This window comes from Pan troglodytes, chromosome 18, assembly GCF_028858775.2.
Source record: "Pan troglodytes isolate AG18354 chromosome 18, NHGRI_mPanTro3-v2.0_pri, whole genome shotgun sequence".
NCBI classification, from domain to species: Eukaryota; Metazoa; Chordata; class Mammalia; order Primates; family Hominidae; genus Pan; species Pan troglodytes.
Window position 1 is genome coordinate 81,022,277 of NC_072416.2, and position 24,515 is coordinate 81,046,791.

The 24,515-nt window shown below is 39.4% G+C and overlaps 1 protein-coding gene across 2 annotated transcripts in view; it reads left to right on the forward strand.

Annotated features, from left to right (window-relative positions):
* Window positions 1–24,515, forward strand: part of CDH13 (cadherin 13) — a 1,164,519-nt gene that overhangs the window by 231,290 nt on the left and 908,714 nt on the right. For both annotated transcript variants that reach the window (XM_016930253.3, XM_016930251.3), the window contains one exon: window positions 506–617. In XM_016930253.3, the coding sequence (XP_016785742.2) occupies window positions 506–617 (112 nt within the window). The remainder of the gene's footprint in view (window positions 1–505; window positions 618–24,515) is intronic.

Genomic DNA, 24,515 nt, shown 5'->3' on the forward strand with positions numbered 1-24,515 from the left:
AAGTACTCAGTAGCCACCGGTGGTTCATGGTCACCATATTGGGCCACAGTGAAGGCTTAACAGGCCCTGAATTCCTTTTAGAAGTAAATTCCAACAGAATAGTTTCATTTTCTCTTTCCTCGTCTTCATAGATGACAATGCTTCTTTGCTTGTATAAAAATGAAGTTGGTTTTAGCTTAGGCATCATGGAAAATTGACAGTTTCTGTAATAAAATTTCCCACATGGAAACCATGGTGAGAATCTTAGCAGGTGTAAAAATCTGATGAAGTTATTTCTTTAACTGCAATTTAATGGAAACTGCAGCAGCTGTTCCATTTGCGTATTCTCCAAATCTCAGTGCCAAAAAGAATTGTTGGCAGCCACTGGAGAAGTATCAACTTACCTCTTCATTTGGGAAATGAAATCAAAACCTCAGCTTGTTTCTAAAAGTTGCAGATTTGGCGAAAGTTAGCGGGGCAAACACATAAGCCGCTATTAAAATATTGATGGCTTTGGTTTTCTTAGGTGCTGCTGCTAACATCTGCAGAAGATTTGGACTGCACTCCTGGATTTCAGCAGAAAGTGTTCCATATCAATCAGCCAGCTGAATTCATTGAGGACCAGTCAATTCTAAACTGTAAGCAATGTCACTCAAAGATGCTTTTAGACTCTTCTCATATTTGAATTTACTAATGTTTATGACTGTGTCTCAGGATGTGGTATTTCCTAAACTAAGTGTTTTCTGATTATTTTTCTTATGTCACTGCTTGACCCAAAGTGGAAATTCTTGAATGAGGGCCTGGCCAACTTAGAGGTTAATAGAGTGATATGCATCTCTTTTTAGTATTTTATCTTCAGTGGGTATTTCCATACTGCTCTCAGAAAAGGGGGCTGTCAGCCTCCAACGAGAGTTTTACACTGTGCAAAGGAAATGAAATTCATTTCCCCTGGGCAGATCCCCAAAAGCAAAATCATTGCCTTCTCACAGATTGCTGTTCTACCTGTAGTTTCTCATACATAGCATTAGATCAAAATAATGGTGAGAGTATGACATTGGCTTCCGGGAATTTTTAGACACAGAAATCAAAAACTCTTATTCTTAAGGCTAATAAGATGGTCTTTAGAAAGATTCAAAACCTCTACTGATTATTCTATGGATTAAACTCAAATCATCCCGAATTCCAATTGATTTATTTAAAATATGCATCTTTCATATCTGCGGTGATGATCTCTTTTTGTTTTTAATGTCAATATTATATTGCTTTATCTTTAAGAAGTGTTAGGGTACATTGCTAAATGCATAACAAGTACAGTTTTAGTACAATAGAATTTAAAATTGATGGTAGACAAATAGCCATTTAATTGTAGGCTCTTGAGTACCTTGCTTAACAACTAGAAATGAAGAATATGGAAACAACTGATCTAAACTGATCAGATGCGGTCGGGTGTGATGGCTCATGCCTGTAATCTCACCACTTTGGGAAGCCGAGGAGGATCGATGGCTTGAGGCCAGAAGTTCAAAACCAGTCTGGGCAACCTGGTGAAACCCCATCTCTCCTAAAGTTACAAAACTTAGCTGGGCATGGTGGCATATGCCTATAGTCCCAGCTACGCAGGAGGCTGCGGCAGAAGAATCGCTTTAACCCAGGAGGTGGAGGCTGCAGTGAGCCGAGATCATACCATTGCACTCCAACCTGGGTGACAGAGCGAGACTGTGTCTCAAAAAAAAAAAAAAAAAGAAGAAGAAAATTAAAATAAGCTGATTAGATGCTCCAAGGTCTTTTCAAGGAAGGTGATTCCACATTGGCTCTTATGGTCTCAGGTTTACGTTCCACGCTAGCTAAGTTCCTTTAGTCCTATGCTATGTGGCTGACAAGTTTAAAGGAAAGACAAGAAAAAAAAAAGCACACTTGACTGGATTATTCTGTGAGGCTGGGACACACTCTAATAGTCGAAAGGAACACAATAATGAAGATGCACTGTTGAGCATCAAGGGAGCTGTCCAAGGTGAAGCCCGTGCACCTCCCGATGAAATGACGCCAATGAAATCATTTCAATAATTAGTCTGTAATGACAAGGTGCAGGGCTGGCACAATAAGTGAATTCCAATATGTGATTTCCTGCTAATTTGATCTCTGAGTGTGACTCCTGGGTCAGGCCATCAGGAACCCTCCTTTGTCTTTTCATTTTTGTATTTATCAGAATCAATATATTTCAAACAGAACTTGATTTGTGAGAACCATTTTTCTGGCTCTCCTCTCCTCTCTTCCTCTATCTTCCTTTTATTTTTTTTCCAAGTGATTATCCCAAATGGCATCTATGTTAACATACTTGGAAATGCGAAGCGACCCTGAGTATGGAAATTAATAGAGTTGGTATGCAAAGTAGACCTATAAATGTGATTGCTTCTGTAATCTTCACGATACCAAATAGCTTTTAATTCGCTGCTGAGAAGCTGGAAACAATCATACTTTGGGGGGATCTTTTTAATTTAAAGTAAGCCATACTGTACATTGCAGTATCACAGTTGTGTGTGTGTGTGTGTGTGTGTGTGGGTGTGGGTGTGCGTGTGTGCTTTAATCCCCTAAGTAATTAAGTGGGTTATGGTTGTTGCTTCTGGGTAAGCTAGTAAATGCTAAATGGGACTAGGTTGATTATCAATGATAACACATTCAGAAAAAGTCAGTGATATGAGAATTGAGGACACTTAAATTTTTATGCTTGTATATGAGTTGTTGGGTCAGCAAAATTTGATTAGCCCCTCTCGGTGAAACCGTATGTCCATGTATATCACTAAGGTAGAAAAAAAAATACAAAGCAGATCTGGTTAGGTACTTTCAAGTTCATCTCAAAGCAATGAACATATTATGAGTATAGAGCCTGCAGATAAGGTTAATTGTGCCTAAATGAGGAAGAAAATTGTCATAGACTTGAGAATGCCTATTGAAAATAGTTTAGGAAACTCTGGATTTCTAGAAGTAGTAGCAGTGCTTTGCTTTATTCCACTTGCAAGTAGCGGTTCAATTGAATAAACTTTTATACCTAACCAACCAATATTTTAAGCCAGTCTCACTCTCCCCTCTCTCTCATTCTCAGTTTATTTTGTGTATTTCTTATAATGCAAAACAAAAACCTTCTGTCTCTGAAAAACGTGATTAATCAAGAAACCAATGAGTGAAGTGTGCTATCAAATTGAAGACTCTACTGGCACAAGGCTAAATCTGAATGAAAAATGAAAAGAACCAAACAGAACCAGAAAATGTTAAATGCATAGATTCCATTTCCTGAATCATTGTATACCAAAGATCCAGGAAATGGTTAGGGATGTTTTAGTCTCATATAAATATAGGTCACTGTTGTACACAATAAGAAAACTAGATTAGTAGCATCATCTTGTGCCCTACTCATGACATTTGCACTTTATATTTTTCCTTTATCTTTGCAATATTTAAGAGCTTTGGTTACCAATCATTGTGAACTTTTGTGTTGCAGGGGGTGTAAACACAGCATAATCAATCAATTGATGTCTACAATCTTCAGTTTTCTTTAAAGTTGTCTGAAAGTGCTGTCTCTTTGCCTGACAGACATAGTATATCTACCCCTACCCTAGACTTGTGTTCATCCAATTCTTTGTTCAGCTTTTAGCAGGTTATGGGGAATGTTTATTCTGTGGATGGCTTCCTATCTTTGTTCAGACAGTAATATTTCCTTTTATCCTTTTTCATCTTCCTCCTCAATTTTCAATGACTTATCTTTTTCTACTTTAACTGTTACTAATGGTCACCTCCACTCCTTTTATTTCCCTAATATTTTATTCACTGTTATCTGTGATACATCTTTCTCTCAGTTGTTCTAAAGCCTTTTATTTCCTTCACATCTGAATCACTCTTTATTCTACTCTCCTTTCCACTAACTGGACTTGCTTTTGTCTTAAAAACATCATTTTTCAACAATATGCTGGGACCAAAACGTAGCATTCAGCTATTTCTTCTAACGTAGCCAGTGGGCTCTTCACTGCATCTTTCAGAGAGTGATGCAAAGCTCCCAACTCAGGGAAACTTCGGTAAAACTTTCTTGGCTTCATCTCAGTCTTGAAAGTTTATCTGGGAAAATGTGATTCTTCCCATTTGTCAATGAAAAACACAAGAAGAAAGGAGAAGTCAGCTTAGAAGGCAACCACTCAGAAAGGAGGCATCCATTTAAGGTCTTTGAATTCTGAAAGGAATCTGTGAAAAGTTTGTGGGAGGTGTTTTCTGGAGGCCTGGCACCCATATCTCCCTCAAATTGCCCAGCATGGTAGATCTTGCTTTTCCCCAAACACGACAATTGTGTGATCTGGGAGCTGATATCTTAGTACCACCAGAATTGGACAGCAACCCTGGTTACATCGTGACACCCAGAACAGAAGATCCCCAGTCTTAGAAGAATAGCTGTCTTGGGCAACTGACCAGCCACCCAGCTGGGATGGGAAGATCCCAAGTGATAAAATCTGACTATCCTATGTTCTGCAAAATTATAAAACAGAATAGTCTGCTTTGATACCATCAGCTCAGACAGATTTTTTCCAGCAAATGGAAAAATGTGTGGTCATTGAGCTCATTAGGAGAAACCATACCCTTGACCTCCAGCCTCTATTAGCAGGGGATGAGTACAGTCTTTGGTGTCCAGAAAGGAGATCCTCATTGGCCACATAGCCACCATTAGAACTGTACTTTTTTTTTCTTACCCTTGTTCATTCTTTATGGGTCATTCCTCTTAGGCCACCCACATGCAAACATAGACACATAGATAGAGACAGAAATCACAGCATCTGAATTTACCTACAATACAACTTGCATCACATGTTTAGGAAAGAACCTGCATTAACAAGAGCAGGCGAGGCTAGGCCATGGTGTCAAACAACTCCAGTGACTTAACACAGTGAAAGTTTATTTCTCACTCAGATCATGCAGATGCAGTCGGGCTGCTCTCCTGGGTAACTGTCCTCCCAGTGGTTGCCCTCCATGCAAGAACCTGATGGCCGAGGCTACTTCCAACTTGGTCCTACCATCTTGTAGCTTCCAGCTTTTATCACTGAGCTGGCAGACAGGGGAATAAGAAAGACTATCAGGAGGTCACTGCAGGTGCTTAACTACCTCAGCTCCAAAGTGGCATGTATCATTTCTGCTCATATTCTAAGATCTAATCATGTCGCCAACCTAACTGCAAAGGAGTCTGGCAAACGTAGAAGAACACATGGGTATTGATGCAGGATCACAGTCTCTGCAAAGATCCTAACAAAATGATGTTGCCTATATCAGAAAGAGACATAAATAGAGACAGAAATGGACCACAAAGGAGCCAGCTGTCTTGGAGTAACCAAGGCCTACATAGGATGAAGTTAGTCAGTTTAAGCAGGAGAGCAAGGTCGTGCACCTGCGACTATGTCCTGCTTTCCTTAGTAGAGAAATATTCCCACTGAATAGAATTAGCTTCTTAGAAACACCATAAGCTCCTCTCCCTGTGCCATCTTAGAAACACTAAGGGAGGGACCGCACCTACTCATGGACTCCAGTTGCTTCCTCCAAATGATTACAATACTGTGGTTAAGATCACACAGTTTTAAACTCATATCGACTAGAATTCAAATGTGCACACAGTCATCTATTAGCTCTGTGGCCATGAGTGAGTTATTCACATCCTCCAAGTTTGAATTAACTCATCTCCGAAAGAAGATTAATGGTAGTCCCTGCTTCTAGAGCTAATGCATCAACTGATGGGAAACATGCTTAGAACATAGTCACAAATAAATGGAAGCTGCTATTATTATTATTATTGTCCTTATAATTTTTGCTGTTACTATTATTATTATCATTACTTTCATTCATAGACCTCAGCTAGATCCACTTTTCTTATAATGGTCATCTGAAATTGGCTTTAAGAAGAAAAATCATGTTGGCCATTAAAAATACAAACAGATGAAGAAGCAACTAAAGCAGTGATTGTAGGGCATTTGAACTGCATGGACCAGTAATTTTTTTAAATCCTAGATTGATGAGAGTGTATTTAAAAAAGTTTGCTAAGACTTGGTATGAATTTTTTAAAAGTAAGTAAATGAAAGGAGGGGAAAACACTACCGCCATTTACTTTTGCCAGGCTTTTCTTTTAAAAGGTCACTTGGCATCAAAAATAAACATAAAAGAAGTAAAGACTAGTTACAGAAGAAAAGTCAGTTCTTTGAGTAAATTTTGCTTTGTGAAAAATGCACCAAATATTCTTATTTACTTCACTTTTGTGGAAACCATTGATCTAAGGGATTAGGCTGATGTCACCCTTTTTGCTCTTCACTTTTCTGATACTTTTCTGAAGTTTTAATATGTCAATGTTTCTGAAGAGGCAGGGGTATTTCTTAGGAGACATTTTCATGAAGGGACTCCTGTCCATGTTGACAAAAGAGAGTGAGTGTTTCTAGATAATGTGACAATCATATGCATGTTAGGAGGTGTATTAGCCTATTTTCATACTTCTATAAAGAACTACCCGAGATGGGGTAATTTATAAAGAAAAGACGTTTAATTGACTCACAATTCAGCATGGCTGAGCGATGGCCTCAGGAAACTTACAATCATGGAGGAAGATGAAGAGGAAGCAAGGCACCTTCTTCACAAGGTGGCAGGAAGGAGAAGTGCTGAGATAAGGGGAGGAGCCCCTTATAAAACCATCAGTTCTCCCGAGAACTCACTCACTATAATGAGAACAGCATAGAGAAAACTTCCCCCATAATTCAGTTACCTCCAGCTGGTCACTCCCTTGAAACATGAGGATTATGGGAATCATGGGGATTACAATTCAAGATGAGATCTGAGTTGTGACACAGAGCCAGACCATGTTACTCCGCCCCTGGTTCCTCCCAAATCTCATGTCCCTTTCACATTTCAAAACTAATCACACATTCTCAACAGTTCCCCAAAGTCCTAATTCATTCTGGCGTTAACGCAAAGGTCCAAGTCCAAAGTCTCAACTGAGACCAGGCAAGTCCCTTCCACCTAGAGGCCTGTAAAATCAAGTTAGCTGCTTCCTGGATACAATGGAGGTACGGGCATTGGGTAAATACACTCACTCCAAATGGGAAAAATTGGCCAAAATGAAGGGTCTACAGGCCCCATGCAAGTCCAAAATCCAGCAGGGCAGATAAATCTTAAAGCTCTGAAATGATCTTCTTTGACTCTGTGTCTCACATCCAGGTCACCCTGATGCAAGAGGTGGGTTCTCACAGTCTTGGGCAGCTCCACCCCCACGGCTTTGTGGTTACAGCCCCACTCCCAGCTTCTTTCACAGGCTGGCATTGACTGTCTGTAGCTTTTCCAAGAGAACAGTGCAAGCTGTCAATGGATCTACCATTCTGGGGTCTGGAGGGTGGTGGCTGTCTCTCACAGCTTCACTAGGCTGTGCCCCAGTGGGGACTCTGTGTGGGGATTTCAACCCCACATTTCCCTTCTGCACTGCCTTAGCAGAAATTCTCCATGAGGGCTCTGCCCCTGCAACAAACTTCTGCGTGGACATCCAGGTGTTTCCATTAAGCCTCTGGAATCTAGGCAGAAGTTCCCACACCTCAATTCTTGACTTCCGTGCACCTGCAGGCCCAACACCACGTGTAATATGCCTAGGCTTGGGGCTTGCACCCTCTGAAACAATAGCCTGAACTGTATTTTGGCCCCTTTTAGCCATGGCCGAAATGCAGGGCTCCAAGTCCTGAGACGGCACAAAGCAGCAAGGCCCTGGGTCTGGCCCATGAGACCATTTTTTCCTCCTAGGCCTCAGGGCCTGTGATGGGAGGGGCTGCCTTGAAGACCTCTGAGATGCCCTGGAGACATCTCCCTCTTACCCACCAGCCCTGCTACACCATTGATTTGGCGATTAACATTTGGCTCCTTTTTACTTCTGCAAATTTCTGTAGCTGGCTTGAATTTCTCCTCAGAAAATGTTTTTTTCTTTTCTATTTCATCTTCAGGCTGCAAATTTTCCAAACTTTTATGCTGTGCTTCCCTTTTAAATATAAATTCCAGTTTCAAATCTTCTCTTTGTGAATCCATAAAGCTGGATGCTTTTAAGAGCACCCATGTCATGCTTGAACGCTTTGCTGCTTAGAAATTTCTTCTGCCAGATACCCTAAATCACCTCTCTCAAGTTCAAAATTCTGCAGATCACTAGGGCAGGGGCAAAATGCTGCCAGTCTCTTTGCTAAAGTACAGTAGGAATTACCTTTATTCCAGTTCCCAGCAAGTTCCTCGTCTCCCTCTGAGACCACATCAGCCTGGACTTCATTGTACATATTACTATCAGCATTTTGGTCAAAGCCATTTTACAAGTCTCTGGGAAGTTCCAAACTTTCCCACATCTTCCTGTCTTCCTCTGAGCCCTCTAAACTGTTCCAGCCCCTGCCTGTTACCCATTTCCAAATTTGCTTCCTCATTTTGGGGTATCCTTATAGCAGCACCCCACTCTACTGGTACCAATTTACTGTATTAGTCTGTTTTCTTTTCTTTTTCTTCTTCTTTTTTTTTTTTTTTTTTTGAGATGGAGTCTCACTTTGTCGCCCAGGCTGGAGTGCAGTGGCACGATCTCAGCTCACTGCAACCTCTGCCTCCCGGATTCAAGCGATTCTCCTGCCTCAGCTTCCTGAGTAGCTGGGACTACAGGCATGTGCCACCATGCCTGGCTAATTTTTTGTAGTTTTAGTACAAAGAGGGTTTAACCATGCTGGCCAGACTGGTCTCGTATTAGTCTGTTTTCATACTGATATAAAGAACTGCCTGAGACTGGGTAGTTTATAAAGATAAGAGGTTCAATTGACTCACAGTTCAGCATGCCTGGGGAGGCCTTAGAAAACTTACAATCATGGTGGAAGGCAGAGAGAAAGCAAGGCACCTTCTTCACAAGGAGGCAGGAAGGAGAAGTGCCGAGATAAGGGGGAAGAGCCCTTTATAAAACCATCAGTTCTCGTGAGAACTCACTATCACGAGAGCAGCATGGAGGAAACCACCTCCATGATTCAATGACCTCCCCCGATCTCTCCCTTGACATGTGGGGATTATGGGTATGTCAGTTCAAGATGAGATTTGGGTGGGGCCACAAAGCCTAACCATATTAGGAACATATGTTGGCATGCAAGCTTCTGTGAGTGTGGACAAGTATGGCCTCCCTGGCCTTGATAACTGACATTTACTGTGTGCTCCCTAGTGTGTTGAGGCCCACCTCGAACCTCACAACAGCTCTTAGGGGAAAGGTACTCTCATCTGCCCATTTTACAGGTGAGGACATTTAAGGCTGAGCTAGGTGAAACAATGAACCTGAGATCATACTGCTTATAATTGGTGGTGTCAAAATTTGAACCCAGGATTTTAGGGCCCTGGTTTTCATCCATAGTTCTGTGGCCTAGTGTCTCTTAGTTTTTTTGATGTTGGTGGTGATACATCAAGGAAATTTGCCGGTGTATTTTCCCATCACTTTTGTCAACCTGGGTGAGATAGAGGGAACTGCTGCTGCTGTGTATTTGTTGCTTTTCATAGCCAAGCTCATCCTGTCTCTGTATTATAGAAGAATTAGCTTTTTCTATTCTGGATGGACCCAGGGCCAGATTGTCCATGACCCTTCACTCTCAGCTTTCCACCCTCTCTGTTAGTTTCTTTCACCAAGACGTTACTTGGTCATGCCACCATGACACTGACCTTGGTTAGCAGCCAGGTCCTCCATGGAGTGTGTGGAATCACATTAATCATATTTGTACTTAACATACATGAGTCATGGCTTTTGAGGGTGCTTTTAATTGACTATAAATCAAGCAAGGAACTTGAAAAATGAAGGCAATTAATGAAAAAGCATGTGAGAGGTGTTTTGCATCCTAAGGAAGGAAATACATTGTCAGTGAATTAAATGTCACAACAAAGGCTCTTTTGACCCTGCTGAAAAGATTTCATTTGGATAGTAATAAATGGATGAACTTTGCAGCCTCACAGGTGGAGAAATGCCTGTTTCCTGAGTTCAAGCTGACTTAGGCTTTTATCTGTCTACATTCTCTATCTTGAGAACTTCCTAGATTCTTTTACTTTTGCTTTCATTTCTTGTGATTTTTAAAAATAACAATGATAATTCTTTTCCCATTTTCTGGTCATTCTTCACACATCCTTTACATATTTTATACAAGCTTGTATTTACTTTCAGGTTGGGAGACTGATTAATTGATTAGTGAGGTTATGTAATGTCACCTGAACTGCAGTCTGGACAGAGCTGGACAAGGTTGGGGTTTCAAGTAGTATATTTGTTTTAATCTGTTGAGATGTGCCAAGGAAAATTATTCTGGTATTGCCTAATTCACTCTATCATTATGAAGTTGATGATACATCGGGTCAGAATGTGGACTCCTATTTACATTAATAAGAATTTTTCCTATATTTAAACAGAGCTCAGTAGAAATGTTATGTTTTCACAGGTTTTCCCTTCCCTCCTACCAATCCATTTGTAACAATCTAGTAGTAAGTCAATTAATAATGATTAGGAACCTCGTAAATGCATTATCCTACCTAACAAATGTGAAATACTATAATAAAATGATGTAAGATAAGAAATGAACATATGTACACATCAAAGACAGATATAACAAAATGTTTAGAGATCCTTCCATTGGACTTGGGTCCTAACTTGTTCTTTAAAGAATGGGAAACACAAGAAGTAACAGAGTGAGAAGGACTTCTCAGACGAGGAACATGAACACAGGTGGAGTTCCCTTGGCCTAAGTTTTCTTATCAGTAGAATGGAAGAAATAAATAGACCAGAGGTATCACACTGTCAGCCCTTGGGCTAAATTTGCCTCACAGATATGTCCTGTTTGGCTGCTTAGTGTGAGAATTTGAGGTGTTTGATAAAAGGAATTTGTCATTAACATTTAGAATTTCACCTTTAGAAATTCCCAATTTCTGGGCAGTGTTGCGTCTTCAGAGCAGACAGAGATGCCAGAGTTCAGCTGCCTGGGTTCAAATCTAAGGCCAATCCTTTACCAACTAAGTAACTTTGGCAAGTTGGGAAAAACAAAACAAAAAAACTCACTGTGATTTTATTTTCTCATCTGGAAAATTAATAGTATAATGGCAGCAATCTCAACAGTTTGTTTTGAGGGCTAAATATTAATCTATGCATGATAACTGCTACATTGTGTAATTATTATCATTATTATTTGAGATGGAGTCTCTCCCTGTTACGTAGGCTGGAGTGCAGTGGCACAATCTCAACTCACTGCAACCTCTGCCTCCTGGGTTCAAGCTATTCTCATGCCTCAGCCTTCCGAGTAGCTGGGACTACAGAAGTGCACCACCACGCCTGGCTAATTTTTGTAATTTTAATAGAGCAAAGTTTTGCCATGTTGACCAGGCTGGTCTTGAACTCCTGGCCTCAAACGATCTTCCTGATTCGACCTTCCAAAGAACTGGGTTAGGTGTGAGCCACTGTGCTCAGCGGGAATTTTTTTTTTTTCTTTTTAAACACAAGTCAAGTGTAGTAGTGAGAAGTGCGGAAGGGGTAGAACAAGGAGTTTGATCTGTAGCTTTATCCTTATTAAAATATCAATGAAATTATTTACAGAAAAAGAAAAAAAATTCTAAAATTTGTACAGAACCCCAAAAGACCCAGAACAGCAGGAGCCATCTTGAGCAAAAAGAACAAAATTAGAGTTATCACGTTATCTGACTTACAGTTGTACTACAAAGCTATAGTAACTAAAACAGTGTGATACTGGCATAAAAACAGACACATAGACCAATGGGACAGAATAGCTAACCGAGAAATCTATGCATTTACAGTGAACTAATTTTTGACAAAGGTGCCAAGAACATACCTTGGGGAAAGTACAGTCTTTTAAATAAATGCTGCTGGGAAAACTGGATATCCATATGCAGAAGAATGATAATAGAGCCCTATCTCTTGCCATATACAAAAAACAAATCAAAATGAATTAAAGACTTAAATCTAAGAACTGAAACTCTGAAACGACTACATGAAAACATTGGAGGAAATACTCCAGGACATTGGTCTTGGCAAAGATTTCTTAAGACCTGAAAAGCATGGGAAACTGAAACAAAAATGGACAAATGGGATCGTACCAAGTTAAAAACTTCCTGCACAGCAAAGGAAACAATCAAAATCAAGAGACAACCCACATAATGGGAGAAAATATTTGAGAACCACCCGTTTAATGAGGGATTAATAGCCAGAATATATGAGGAAGTCAAACAACTCAATAGAAAAAAATAATCTCATTAAAAATGGGCAAAAGATATGAATTGACGTTTCTCAAAGGAAGACAAATGGCTAACAGGTATATGAAAAAATGTCCAACCTCACTAATCATCAGAGAAACGCAAAAAAATGTATATATAAACATATTCTCTCTCTGCAGTTAAAATGGCTTTTATCCAAAAGATGGGCAATAATGAGTGCTGGTGAGGGGGTGGAGAAAAGGAAACCCTCATACACTGTTGGTGGGAATGTAAATTATTACAGCCACTATGCAGAACACTATGGATGGTCCCCAAAAAACTAAAAATAGAACTACTATATGGCCCAACAGTCCCACTGCTGGATATATATCTAAAAGGAAGGGCTGGAAGGGTCCTGGGGAGGGAGAATAAAGTGGGGTTGGTTAATGGGTACAAAAATTCACCTAGAATGAATAAAATCTAGTATTTTGTAGCGTAATAGGGTAACAAAAATTAATAATTTATTATATATTTTAAATACCCAATAAGATGGAATTGGAATGTCCCTAACACAAAGAAATGATAAAGGTCTGAAGTGATGAATACTCAGTTACTCTGATTTGATTATTACACATTGTGTATCTGTATCAAAACATCATAGGTCCCCTCTAAAAATATACAACTATTATGTACCCATAAAAATTTAAATTACTTTTTAAAATATTAATCTATGTAAAGGGTTTTGAATAGTAGCTGACCTATAATGGTCCCTGAAATATTAGCTGTCAGAAACAGCATAGGGATGATTGTAGCTGAAAGCTTGCTATGGCCCTCCAATATTTATCTTTCTGATATCCAGTAGGCTTCCTAGTTAACTCTGCCTGTCCCACATGGGCATCTAAATTCACCTTCAGGAAGTCACTATTACTCCTAAGACTGTTCATGGAGTCAAATGATGTTCCATAGAAGACAAAACCATCTTGAAGTTTTTGATGCTGTGTTGTTTCTATTATAGCAATAACACTATTGACAATACCTGCTATTCACTATCAAGGAAGCAGAAGGCAGTGCTAAGAGGTGAGAGGACATGGGCTGGCTGGTGTTGATCAAAGACTTTGAAATCTGTTTTCAGTGTTTTGAATTGTTGATACAGGTAATGTATGAAAAGGAAACCATGTGGTCAGACAGTGTGGCTGGCTTTCTGGAAGTTCAGAATAGGAGGAAGGTGAAAAGGATGAGTGGGCGTGGCTCAGGCTGCCATGGAGCCATTTCAGAAGTCCTGAGATGGGGACAGTTTGTATGTATATCAGAGGAGAGATCAACAAGGGAGATAGGAGTGTTATTGGGGAGCACTTGAACATGAAATAAGTGAGAGGAGAGCCCCAGGGAGATCCAAGGGTTGACACTAACAGGCATCTAAAAGAGGTTTTCCAAAAGAGAAGCAGAATCACTGGAGTCTAATCCCAGCTCTAACTTTGACTTGCATGACAGTTTTCCTCCCTGGACCTTTGTTTTTCTCATTTGTATAATGAGAGCTTGTGAGTTGGGCTGTTTTGATTGTAATCAACAGTAACACAACTCCAACTAGCCTCAGCAAAAACATATAAAATTATCAGCTCACATGATTGAAAATTTCACAGTGTGAGTTGGCTTTGGAAACACTTGGATCTAGATGCATTAATGATATCCTCAATATCACCCTTCATCCCCCAGCTTTGCTTTCTATAATATTGATCTCAATCTTCACTCTCAGAGGGTTTCCCTCCAAGATGGCCACCAGCAATTCCAGTCTTTTATTCTTCTAGCTAAAAGAGCCAGAGCATCTGTTTTCCCAGTGTTCCAGCAAATATCTCAAGGCTATCCGTCCTTGGACCAACTTGGGTTACGTGCTTATCCCTAAGCCAGTTATTATATCCAAGAAAATTCTGTACTTCTCTTAGCCAGGCCTGGGGAAATGGAGATGAAATTCCCTCAAGGAAGGAAATGATGCTGGGCTGGCAAAAGCCAGACAGTCCGTTCTAAGGGTATTGTGCTCTGTTGCTAAGGTCCCATTAAGTACTAACGTCTTATGACTGCAGACTGTGCCCCAAGCCTGAGAATTTTTAGAACCCAGCATACACACAAATGGAAATGTTTTTTAGGTGGCAGGGGATAAGGACAGCCATCACACCAGGTTTCTTGCTGGTGATGCTGGTGAGCAGATTGCTTAATTAAGACTATCAAATTCTAAGTGCTGCCATATGGCCTCACTCTTCAACCTGTTGAGTGTCTTCACTCGCTTGGTTCTGGAGCTGGTATAAATCTGTTTCATTTCTGTTTTTCTTTAAGGAATTAAGAATACAGGAACATACGGATGTTACAGGAACATCTCCTAATTTAAGGTATTAGAACTACATAAACTGGGCTGCTTTAATAAGTAAGGCATCAAAATATAAATTGGGAAAGATTAAGCATAGCTTTAAATAGCCTGAGAAAGCAGAAGTTCTTATTATTCTGTTACAGATCAAATCTGCACACATTCTAATACTAGAGGTGCCCTCTATTTGTTCTTTTCACCTTAATTTTCATGGAAATTTTTTTGGCTTGAGAGCAAAAGGGCAAGAGGTACAAATGCTTGCCAGTCAAAATATCCCCAAGGACTTCTGCATTTGACAAAATTCATTCTCCTTCTGGAAATAGAAATAGGGAATAGAAAAGGAAAAGATGTATATTGAGTCCCTACCACTCATTTAGCCAACTGTAGAAGCAACACTGAATGATCACCTAGTTTTTGCCAGACCCTGTGCTAAGTATAAGGGATAAAGCTTTGAATCAGATAAAAAATGTGCCTCCTGCTGTGGAGCTTTGATGATATCGGAGAGAGAAAAAGGCAAACATGATATAATAAACCCTTGAGAACACAGGAAAACGGCACATGACAAGACAATGGTTAAGTATCATGAAGGAAATAAGGCAAGGTCATGTGATAGAGATTTCTGCATGGCTGCTGAAGAATGGGTGGTCAAAGAAGATTTTTCTAAGAAGCGAAGTCCTAAACTATGAGAAGAATCCAGTGAGGTAAAAATCAATGGTATAAACACTTAGGCTGAGGGAGTAACTCATGCCAAAGCCCTAAAATGAGAGTGGGTTCTTCAGTTTGAGATACTGTGATCCAGGAGGAGGGCTGTCATTTGATACATTTAATCATCTCAAATGTCTTGCAAATAGGATTATAAACTCTATGTTATAGATAGGGGTATAAAGATTGACTAAAGAGCCAAAGATCTCACTAAAAAGTGTCAGTGGTGTTACAATCCTCTGACTCCAAACCCCATTATCTTTCCATATGGAATGCTGTAGCTGGTGTTGGAGTTTTCTTTCACAATAAAGTGCTCCTGTCATTGCCTCTGAGAACAGACTGGGGTGTCCTTGATAGTTTCACAGGACAGTAGTGTGGGCTCCTAGGTTATATTGCCTGTCTCTGTCACTCACAATGGGTGGTGTTTTTAAGCTATCCAAACTTCCAGCTCCTAATTTTTCTCATCTGTGAAATGGAGATAGTATTTCAAGGATTAAACAAGATAGCACATACAAAGGAGTGACAGCAGTGCCTGCTACATGCAATATTTTTATTTTAAAAAGTTGGTTGGTTTTATCCTTTAAAAGAATAAGGCTGGGGTGGGAAATCTCTGTGGGATGATGCTGTTTGAATGGGTAGTGCTGGATGCCCACCAAAGATGACCCACGAAATTTTCAATATAGCTTGGCTCCTCTGAAAGAGAGCATATTTTCTTCCTACTTCTTCTGAGACTCTCTTTTAAGTATTTTCATGTTCTAGGGATACTTGTTCTCCCCCACCCCTGACCACTTCTCACTCATGCTTGGTCTCTTTGAGCTAAATGTTAAAAACATACTCTATGAAAAATATTTGAGAAATTAGTACTCCCAATTTTAGGTCCAGATGTGTTCTGGAATTTAGAAAGATAATAAGATGCACACATTGTATATTACACGATTCTACCAGCGGGGTCTCGGGCAGCTCCCTGTATTAAAACAGTTTGGCATTTCAATAGTAAAACATATGAATGTTTACCCTCAGTAGGATAAATAAGGACCACAAATAACATCATGTCAGTTCAGGTTGGGTTTTGCTGCCAAATGAGTTATAAAAACATGTTTGGTATGCTGAGTCTCTTGGATTTCAGAATTGCAGATTGCAGTCCTTAGAACATTCCCTTGAAAAGTTGCAAACCTTAGTCATGCTAAGATGTTGAGTTGGCCTCTTCACATCCCGGCCACTTCTGGGAGCAGCAGAGTGTGGTGGCTCAGCCCACCCCTCAACCCCTCTACTACTTGTGAACACCTTGGTAAATGATGTCTTGGCAGGCCATTCCTGAGAAGTGGCCAAGTGCTGCACCAGCTTATTTCTTTTCCATTTGAAGCCAAAACGATTGTCAGCGATCCAGGCTTCTCTTAACTGTGCCTGTCAGCTGATTCTGAAGACCTCCCAGAGGATCTATTTTTAGCTAAAACTGGTTTTAAATTTTCATATGTATACATTAAATTCCATAGAGGAAGGGGGGATTCCAAATGAGGAAACATTGATTCTGAATAACATAAAAGAAATAAGTAGTGCTTGAAAAACAGTTCAAAATATGAGTCAAAACCTCCCAGGAATATGGTTAGCACTGCATTTTTCCATGGAAGGAAGTCTGTTGAATTGAAAACAGAGTGAGAGTAAGTGGGGATAAATTATACTAAGAAAGAGACTCAGCATCAAATTCTAGGTACTGAAGAGGGGAAAGAGAATAAGAATAGGGAGGACTGAACTTAGAGGGCAGTTGGGATTGCCAGATGGATACTCATGGGGATGTGTGGCCAGGTAATCAAATCTCATTGTCCAAAAGGCACATGGAGGCCATGGGCTAGGACCAGGCTTTTGGCCATGCTCAAGAGGGAGAGAGAAGATACACCTCCCAAATAAAGGCCTGGAGTCTGCACATGACAGCTTTGATTATGCTTCCAAGGTTTTGTTCATTTTTGGGGCATGACGAAGGTAGTTCTAGAATGAGTGAGGCCAAACCTGAAAGTGTCACAAAGTTTTTGTGTATGACAAAAGTTGCCTGCTTTGCTTTTGGATGCTCAACTCAGACTTTTTGTTTTCATGATGTGCAGTTTTGATCAGGACATTTTAGTGATAGGTATAGCCTACTTCTGTACCAAAGGAGAGGTTGGATTATCTGTTGAAAAGCGTTTTGTTGGCTATAATTACAATATGATGACTTAGTTAGGATTCTGATAAATCCTGACTAATTCAAGACTTTAAAGAAAGATACTTAATTAAAATAGAAGGAAGTTGCATAGTCACAGGTTCATCCAAAGACCTGAATGACAAAGTCTCAGAAAGGACAGAAACTAGAGAAGTTCCATGGGCTTAAGCAATGGGAACTCATAGAATTAGGACAGTGCTTTTCAAACTTTTACAGTGAATGACGATATTTGTTTCATTTTGTTTTGTTTTAATGTGTCACAGAGTAACATACTTTTGTTAAAGAAAAATGTCAAATATAGTTTTCAAAAAGTTTAAAACATGACTCACATTCATATCTAAAGTGAACTCATCAAAGATTTTATCTATCTCAACAATGCAAAAGGGGACCAATAAAATGATAAGTATGATTCAAAGAACATTCGAGATACTAGCTATTTGCATGCAGTTTAATAGTAAAGGAGTGTTAGAATAAGTTTGCTAGGTTACATACGAAGCTGGTTAATGTCCTGTATTAGTCTGTTTTCACACTGCTGATACAGACATACCCGAGACTGGGCAATTTACAAAAGAAAAGCTTATTGGACTTACAGTTCCACATGAGTGGGGAGGCCTCACAATCATGGTGGAAGGTAAAAAGCATGGAGGAGCAAGTTACGTCTTACATGGATGGTGGCAAAAAGAGAATTTGTGCAGGGGAACTCCTCTTTTTAAAATTATCAGCTCTCATGAGACTCATTCACTATCACGACAACAGTACAGGAAAGACCCATCTCCATAATTCAGTCACTTCCCACCGGTCCCTCTCATGACATGTAAATAGTGGGAGTTACAATTCAAGATGAGATTTGGGTGGGGACACAGCTAAACCATATCACGTCCTACAGGACAAAAAACTGTAACCTCTGTGGTTATCTTTTCTACCCATCATTACTTGCATCTCTGCCAGACAGAAATCTGTGAATTAACATATAATGTTGTTAAGCCTGAAACCATCAATGAGTAGTGAACAATACATTTTCCTAGATAATTGAATAATCTTTGAATTGACAAGTTAATGCCTGTATATGACATTGAAAGAACATGCAACCCACATTTTTGTCTCATTTTCAAGTTTTGAACATTTTTTCTTAGTAATATAATGAAAATCAAGTTTTGTAAAATTAAATAAATCCAAAGACATAAAAGGTAAGCTTTTAAAAAAATAGATTGAACAGATATAACATTACTATGTCACATTGCTTTCAATTTCTGTACTCGTCATGGGCCCCTAACAAGAGGTTGGGCATTGGTCTGTGGACCACACATTTAGTGTTAAGATAGGAATAACTTAACTCCAAATACCTTCCAGTTTGGGATGTCTTTATTCAAATTCCTGGTAGAAAAGCTGATTGGCCTGGCCTTGGGTCAAGAGCCCACTTTGTGGTCTGGCAGACAGGTATCATGTTTGGAAGCCCATTCCCTAAACTAGGGACTGTAAACAAACAAAAATCAGAGGCATCCATACAGTTACTGAGTTTGGAGAGGTAGCCCAAACAAGGGGAGGACTTGGGCAGTGCTGAGCTCTGACCATAGAAAAAAAGTATCTGGGAACTATCTCAAGCGTCATTTAGGCTCCCCCATTTCAAGCATGCACCCAAACAGCTCATATACTATACAGTAAATACAACTTCTCAAAGTAGAAGATAACTGGTGTTAAAACAAGACTACATTTATTAGAACTCACTTCCATAAGGGCAAACACTACCTTAACAGAATCTCAGCAACATTCCAGAAGATGGAAGTCAGAATAGATATTTATAGGGCTTGTAGGGAGGGTATAGCCTCAAGCAATTTAAGATAGGAAGATGATTGGTATTGGGTAAATTCATGACATCTTGATTTAAGATTGTTAGACATAGCAAGATGAGTATACTGAAATAAGTCTGACAAGTAGGTTATTGTTTGATAGATGAGCTATTTATCTAGCTAAGGAGACTGTTGTCCCAGATAAATTGATATGCATGGATTGTCCGAATGAAGCAGTGAAATTGTTCCTGGTTTAGAGCCTTATGTTTCCTGGACAAAGGTTTCTGTGAACAATTAAGTCAGGTTGACAAAGGTGATCTCAGTTGTTGGTCTTAAGCACTGCGCCATGTTGATTTAGGTGGTCTGAATTCTCAGGACATGGTAGTTCACATTTGTTCCATGTTAGAATTTCCCAAACTTCTGTCTGTGGAACACTATTCTGCAGAGTGGTAACAGCAATGCAATGGGGGGAAACATATTTTGAAGTTAAGTAAGTTTGGGAAATTCTGTTTTGTTTTTTAATTTAAACTGTAGGCCCTCTCCAGTCTTTATGATGTGAAAATGCACAGTAAATGTTCCAGAAAGCATGCAAAAATACCCCAGAATCTAACTCCTTTCCAGTCTGAAGAGCTCCTCAAATCTCTCCTAAAGTTACTTGCTTTACGCACAGCCACCTCTATTCATTTTTTTTTTTTTTAATTTCCAGTAGCCAGTGTAACCTGCAGGCCAGGGAAGACCTGAACCTCTAGGACTCAAACCCTGTCATGATTCTTGAGGAGAGAGGAAGGTGGAAATACATACATACACGTAGACACACACACACACACACACACACACACACACACACTCTATATATGTGTATATACTCTCATTCTGCTAAACTAATCGAAAGTAAGATATAGTAAAATGTTTGAAAATACATATGTGCAGCTTTGAAATGTCTTCCCATATCATAATGGCTGTGGAATCAGCCTCAGAAGCCAGATTGTCTGAGCCCCAAGGAAACATCAAACCCCTCTCCCTCTCCAGTAGCATTCCCCAGTCTGTGTCACCTAGACCAAAAGGGTCTCAGGGTGGATGGCAATGCTCCTTCACTGAAATCTGCAGTTATCTCTACCCAAGGCTTACAGAAAATTTTTTGCAAATTAGAAAGCCCTTTGCTCTCTCAGTAAACCCTGGCTTTCAAGATTTTTGTTTTACTAAAGTCTTTAGACTAAATGTTGAATCTTTCACTCTCTTTGCTCCTAATCATCTCTAAGACAGCAAATGCCTCTAGCAAAAAAGAGGAGAGGTCAACCGGGAAAATTTGAAGAGAAAGTCACACAGATACATTTCAGTAAGGTTGTCTCTGTTACTTGAGGCTTACAAGAAGGAAAGAATTCCCTCTCTAAACACACTCTAAACACACAGGAGTTGAGAACGGGGAGATTTATTCCAGAACCCCTCCTGTGCGTTGGGGCTTCTGGTAGCTTGCCTTTCTTGGTTACGATTTTCTCAGGGACTGGGTAGATTCGAGTGGAGCCTTGGGCATGGTTGTTGGTCCAATGGCGGGGGTTGGGGAGACACAAGCAGTTGGCAGGGAACTTACAAATCTCCAGGAGTTTATTGAGAATAAAAATTCAGATATTGCCATCTTTTCCATTTCAAAGCACCAAGAGTCTGTCATCAGCAATTGTGCCTTTCTAGGTGTCACCTGAATATCTAACATTGAGGCATTGAAAGATAGATCAGGACTGATTTTACTGAGCATTTTCAAAGGCAGCAGGCAGGCTTTTCAATGCTGCATGAGATCCTCCCCTTCTCTGAGGTGACAGGGGCTTCTATTTTCTTGAGTCTCCCTGTTTGCTGATGCCATCCCCTCCTACCCCATGACCATGACACCAACTACATCCATGATGTATATTTCCAATGTGTTTCAACTTATGGTCAGCTCCCACCAGCTCCATATTCTAGTGGGATAAGCAAGCCTTGCCTTGAGCTTTGCAGGCTGGGCCCATGGTTGTGGACATCACAGCTCTGGTCCTCATAGTATTGGTGGCAGGCAGATGCCCAGCTCTGGCACCTGAATGCTTGGATTTGGATGCCAGCTCTAATACTTACTAGCTCTGTAACCTAGAAAAAGCTCCTTAGCTTCTCTGCACTTTAGGTTTCTTTTTTAAGGAACACTGAAGGAAAATCTGAGGCTGGCACAGTCTCTGCTTGGCAAATGGTGGTTATTTCTATCCATTAATGTCATGTGATCATGGCGTCTCAAACCTCACTTTGAGCCTTGTGAGCAAATGATACATACTGTTTATATATATATTTTCCTATATATGTAGAAAAATATATATTAAATAAATATAAAATATATAATTTAATTATTAAATATATTTAATATATATTTATAGTATATTAATATTTAATATATACTATATAATATATACATATATTGTATATTTTATATACATATATTGTATATTATATTTATATGTAATTGTATATTTATACATAATATAAAATATCTATTATATATTACATATATTTAGATATAATATATTTTACATAAATTATAATATATAATAATATAACCAGTATGTATCATTATATATAATATATAGATACATACTGATTATATATGAGTATATAACATATTTACATGATATATAAATATATAAAATATGAATATATATTATATAATTTATAAATATATATAAATTATATTATGCAAATTATATTATTTGTGAATATATAATAGATTTATCTAAATATATGTTATATTTAGCTATAGAAATATATATTATATGTTTAGATATTATAGAAATATATAATATAATATATATTATAACATCAGTATGTATCATTATATATAGATCCATACAGATTCTATATTAATATATAATAGATTATATTAATAGATCATATATAATCATATAATGGATTAATAGATTATATATACTATATATGTAATCAGTATGTATATATATTATTTCAAACCTCACTTTGAGCCATGTGAGCAAATGATACATACTGATCATACCTACTGATCAGTGTATATTTCAGTCTCTTCGTATCGCCCTATATATTTTCCACTTTGCAATGAGAGTCCTTTGCTTCTCAAGTACAGCGTCCTCATGCTTCTCCCACCTGAACAAATTATTAACCCTGTAAACTGGCTTTCAGCAAGCTACGTGGATGAGGGGTCTGAAGGTTTTTAGTTTCTTATTAGACTGTCTCTAGTTTCACTTACATGGTACCCGCTGGGTTGATTGCTTAATATATCGGTGGTACTAATGTGGATATTGAATGTTTCACCTGCCGAGGGCCTTCATCTAATTCATACTGAGCACATAGAAAGGTGATTTGAATGGGGGCATTTGCTCTGTTATTTTGGTGATGGATTTAGGGAAACGGAAAGTAGCAAATTGCTTTGTTTTTGGACCTTTGCCAGGTCCATCCTGGTTATGGATAATACTTGCTTGGTTGATTGAAGAAGGCCAGCTGCTACTCTAATAGCCCAAGTCAATGGCCAACGGTTCCTGATTAGCAAGCCTGCTATGCTCACTGTAGTGAAAAACATCTTATAATTATACATTAATACCCTTTCTGTTATACATCAATATGGTGGTATATTTCATAAGTTGGCCAGCCCTTCATGACTAATATTGATATTAAGGTCAACTCTAGTTTTATGATACCAAGGCAAAGAACATCTTTAAGAAAATTTAGACACAACTCCTGACTTTGAATGAGGGAATTCACACTGAGAACCTCAGTGTTACCATCTGTAAATCAGATTAAATAATGCCCAACATGTGGGGCTTTGAAAAGCCAATGGGATAAACTTTAAGAGAACGATTTTTAAAGCCTTTAGACATTACCCCGTGGTGTCTAGTGTCTCTTCATATTTTCCTCTGGGTTTATCTTGACCCTTTCAAATGGAATGCGTGGATGCCATTAGTATTTACAACATTCATTTTCAGTGCTTTAGTATTGTTTTTTTCTTTATTCTTGTGTAATATGTATGGAAAAGGCATATAGCAAAGGGTGATCAATGGCTGGGCTTATCCTAATCTTTGTGCATGTGCTTGGGTGTGTAGAGGCTTCCGTTCGTGTCTCTGGGCCATCTTGCATAGGGGTTCAAGCTCCCATTTGGATGCCATGGGTTGAAGTCTCCGGAAAGCTGACCTCAGGTGAGGATTGGTGTGTAGGAAGTTTATTAGGGAGTATTCTGGGGGTCATCTGCTGTGGGAGGGAGGGGAAGAAAGCTGGAGTCTGACAGTCTTATCAAAGGCTCAGCCAATATCACAGGGACTCTGAAGCCAGGATGGCTGTTCACAGTGGTCCTGAGTTGGGGCAAGGGAGCCAAGCCTGTATAACTCCATTACAATCTGTTTTTGGATGCGGGCTGTGGGAAGGAGCCATGACCTTAGAGGAAAAGACAGTCTTTAGCCAAGGTAACCCATAGAGGACTGACAGGTGAAGGCTGTCTGCAGAACCTGGGAAACATAGTCCTTCAGTCCTGAAAAGGAATACAACAGGCACATTACAGAATTCACTACAGTCATCTAGAAAACAAAGCCATCTGGTATCCATGGAGACAGCTTCCATAGTCACTATTGCCCTTGGAGACAGACACCCACATTCCTAGTGTGGTTGCCTGACAGTGGTGAGGAGGAGGGGGCTGACTATCTGAGTGTCCCCCTGTGATACGATGGCATGTCACCTGGTTCATGACCCCCACACCCAGGTCTCTTTCCAGAGCTCACCCCTTTTTGAGGCTGGCACCACCCTGGACCCACCACCAGCTTCTGTGGCAGTGCTTACTCTGCTGTTTAACCTGCAGTACTAATTCCTGTCTTTCAAGAACTCTGTCTTTCAAGTTCCCCATTATTAACTTTAATGTATGATTATTTATGTGTATCTATTCATGCATCTATGTTTTTATTAATTTAGGTATGAGTGAGTCCTCAGCTCAGTCTGATTCACATCAGAGCTTTTTTAAAAAAATAAATACCAGGAATTTTTAGAGCATGTAAATTATGATTCAATTCACACTTGTCTTTTTATGAGTTACTGCCACGGTGTGAATAAAGCACACAAGTGTCACAAAGATATTAACATAATAATAAGCATTAATCTCCACTAGTAGAGTGTTACTAGGCAAGGTTCCTTCCAGCTGCCATATCAGGAATCCTTCCAGCCTGGGTACTAATGTCATCTTCCTTTGGAGACCAGGCATGAAGAGTCACTCACTTCCTAAAGTCACTGGGACTGAAATCCAGGCAGTCTG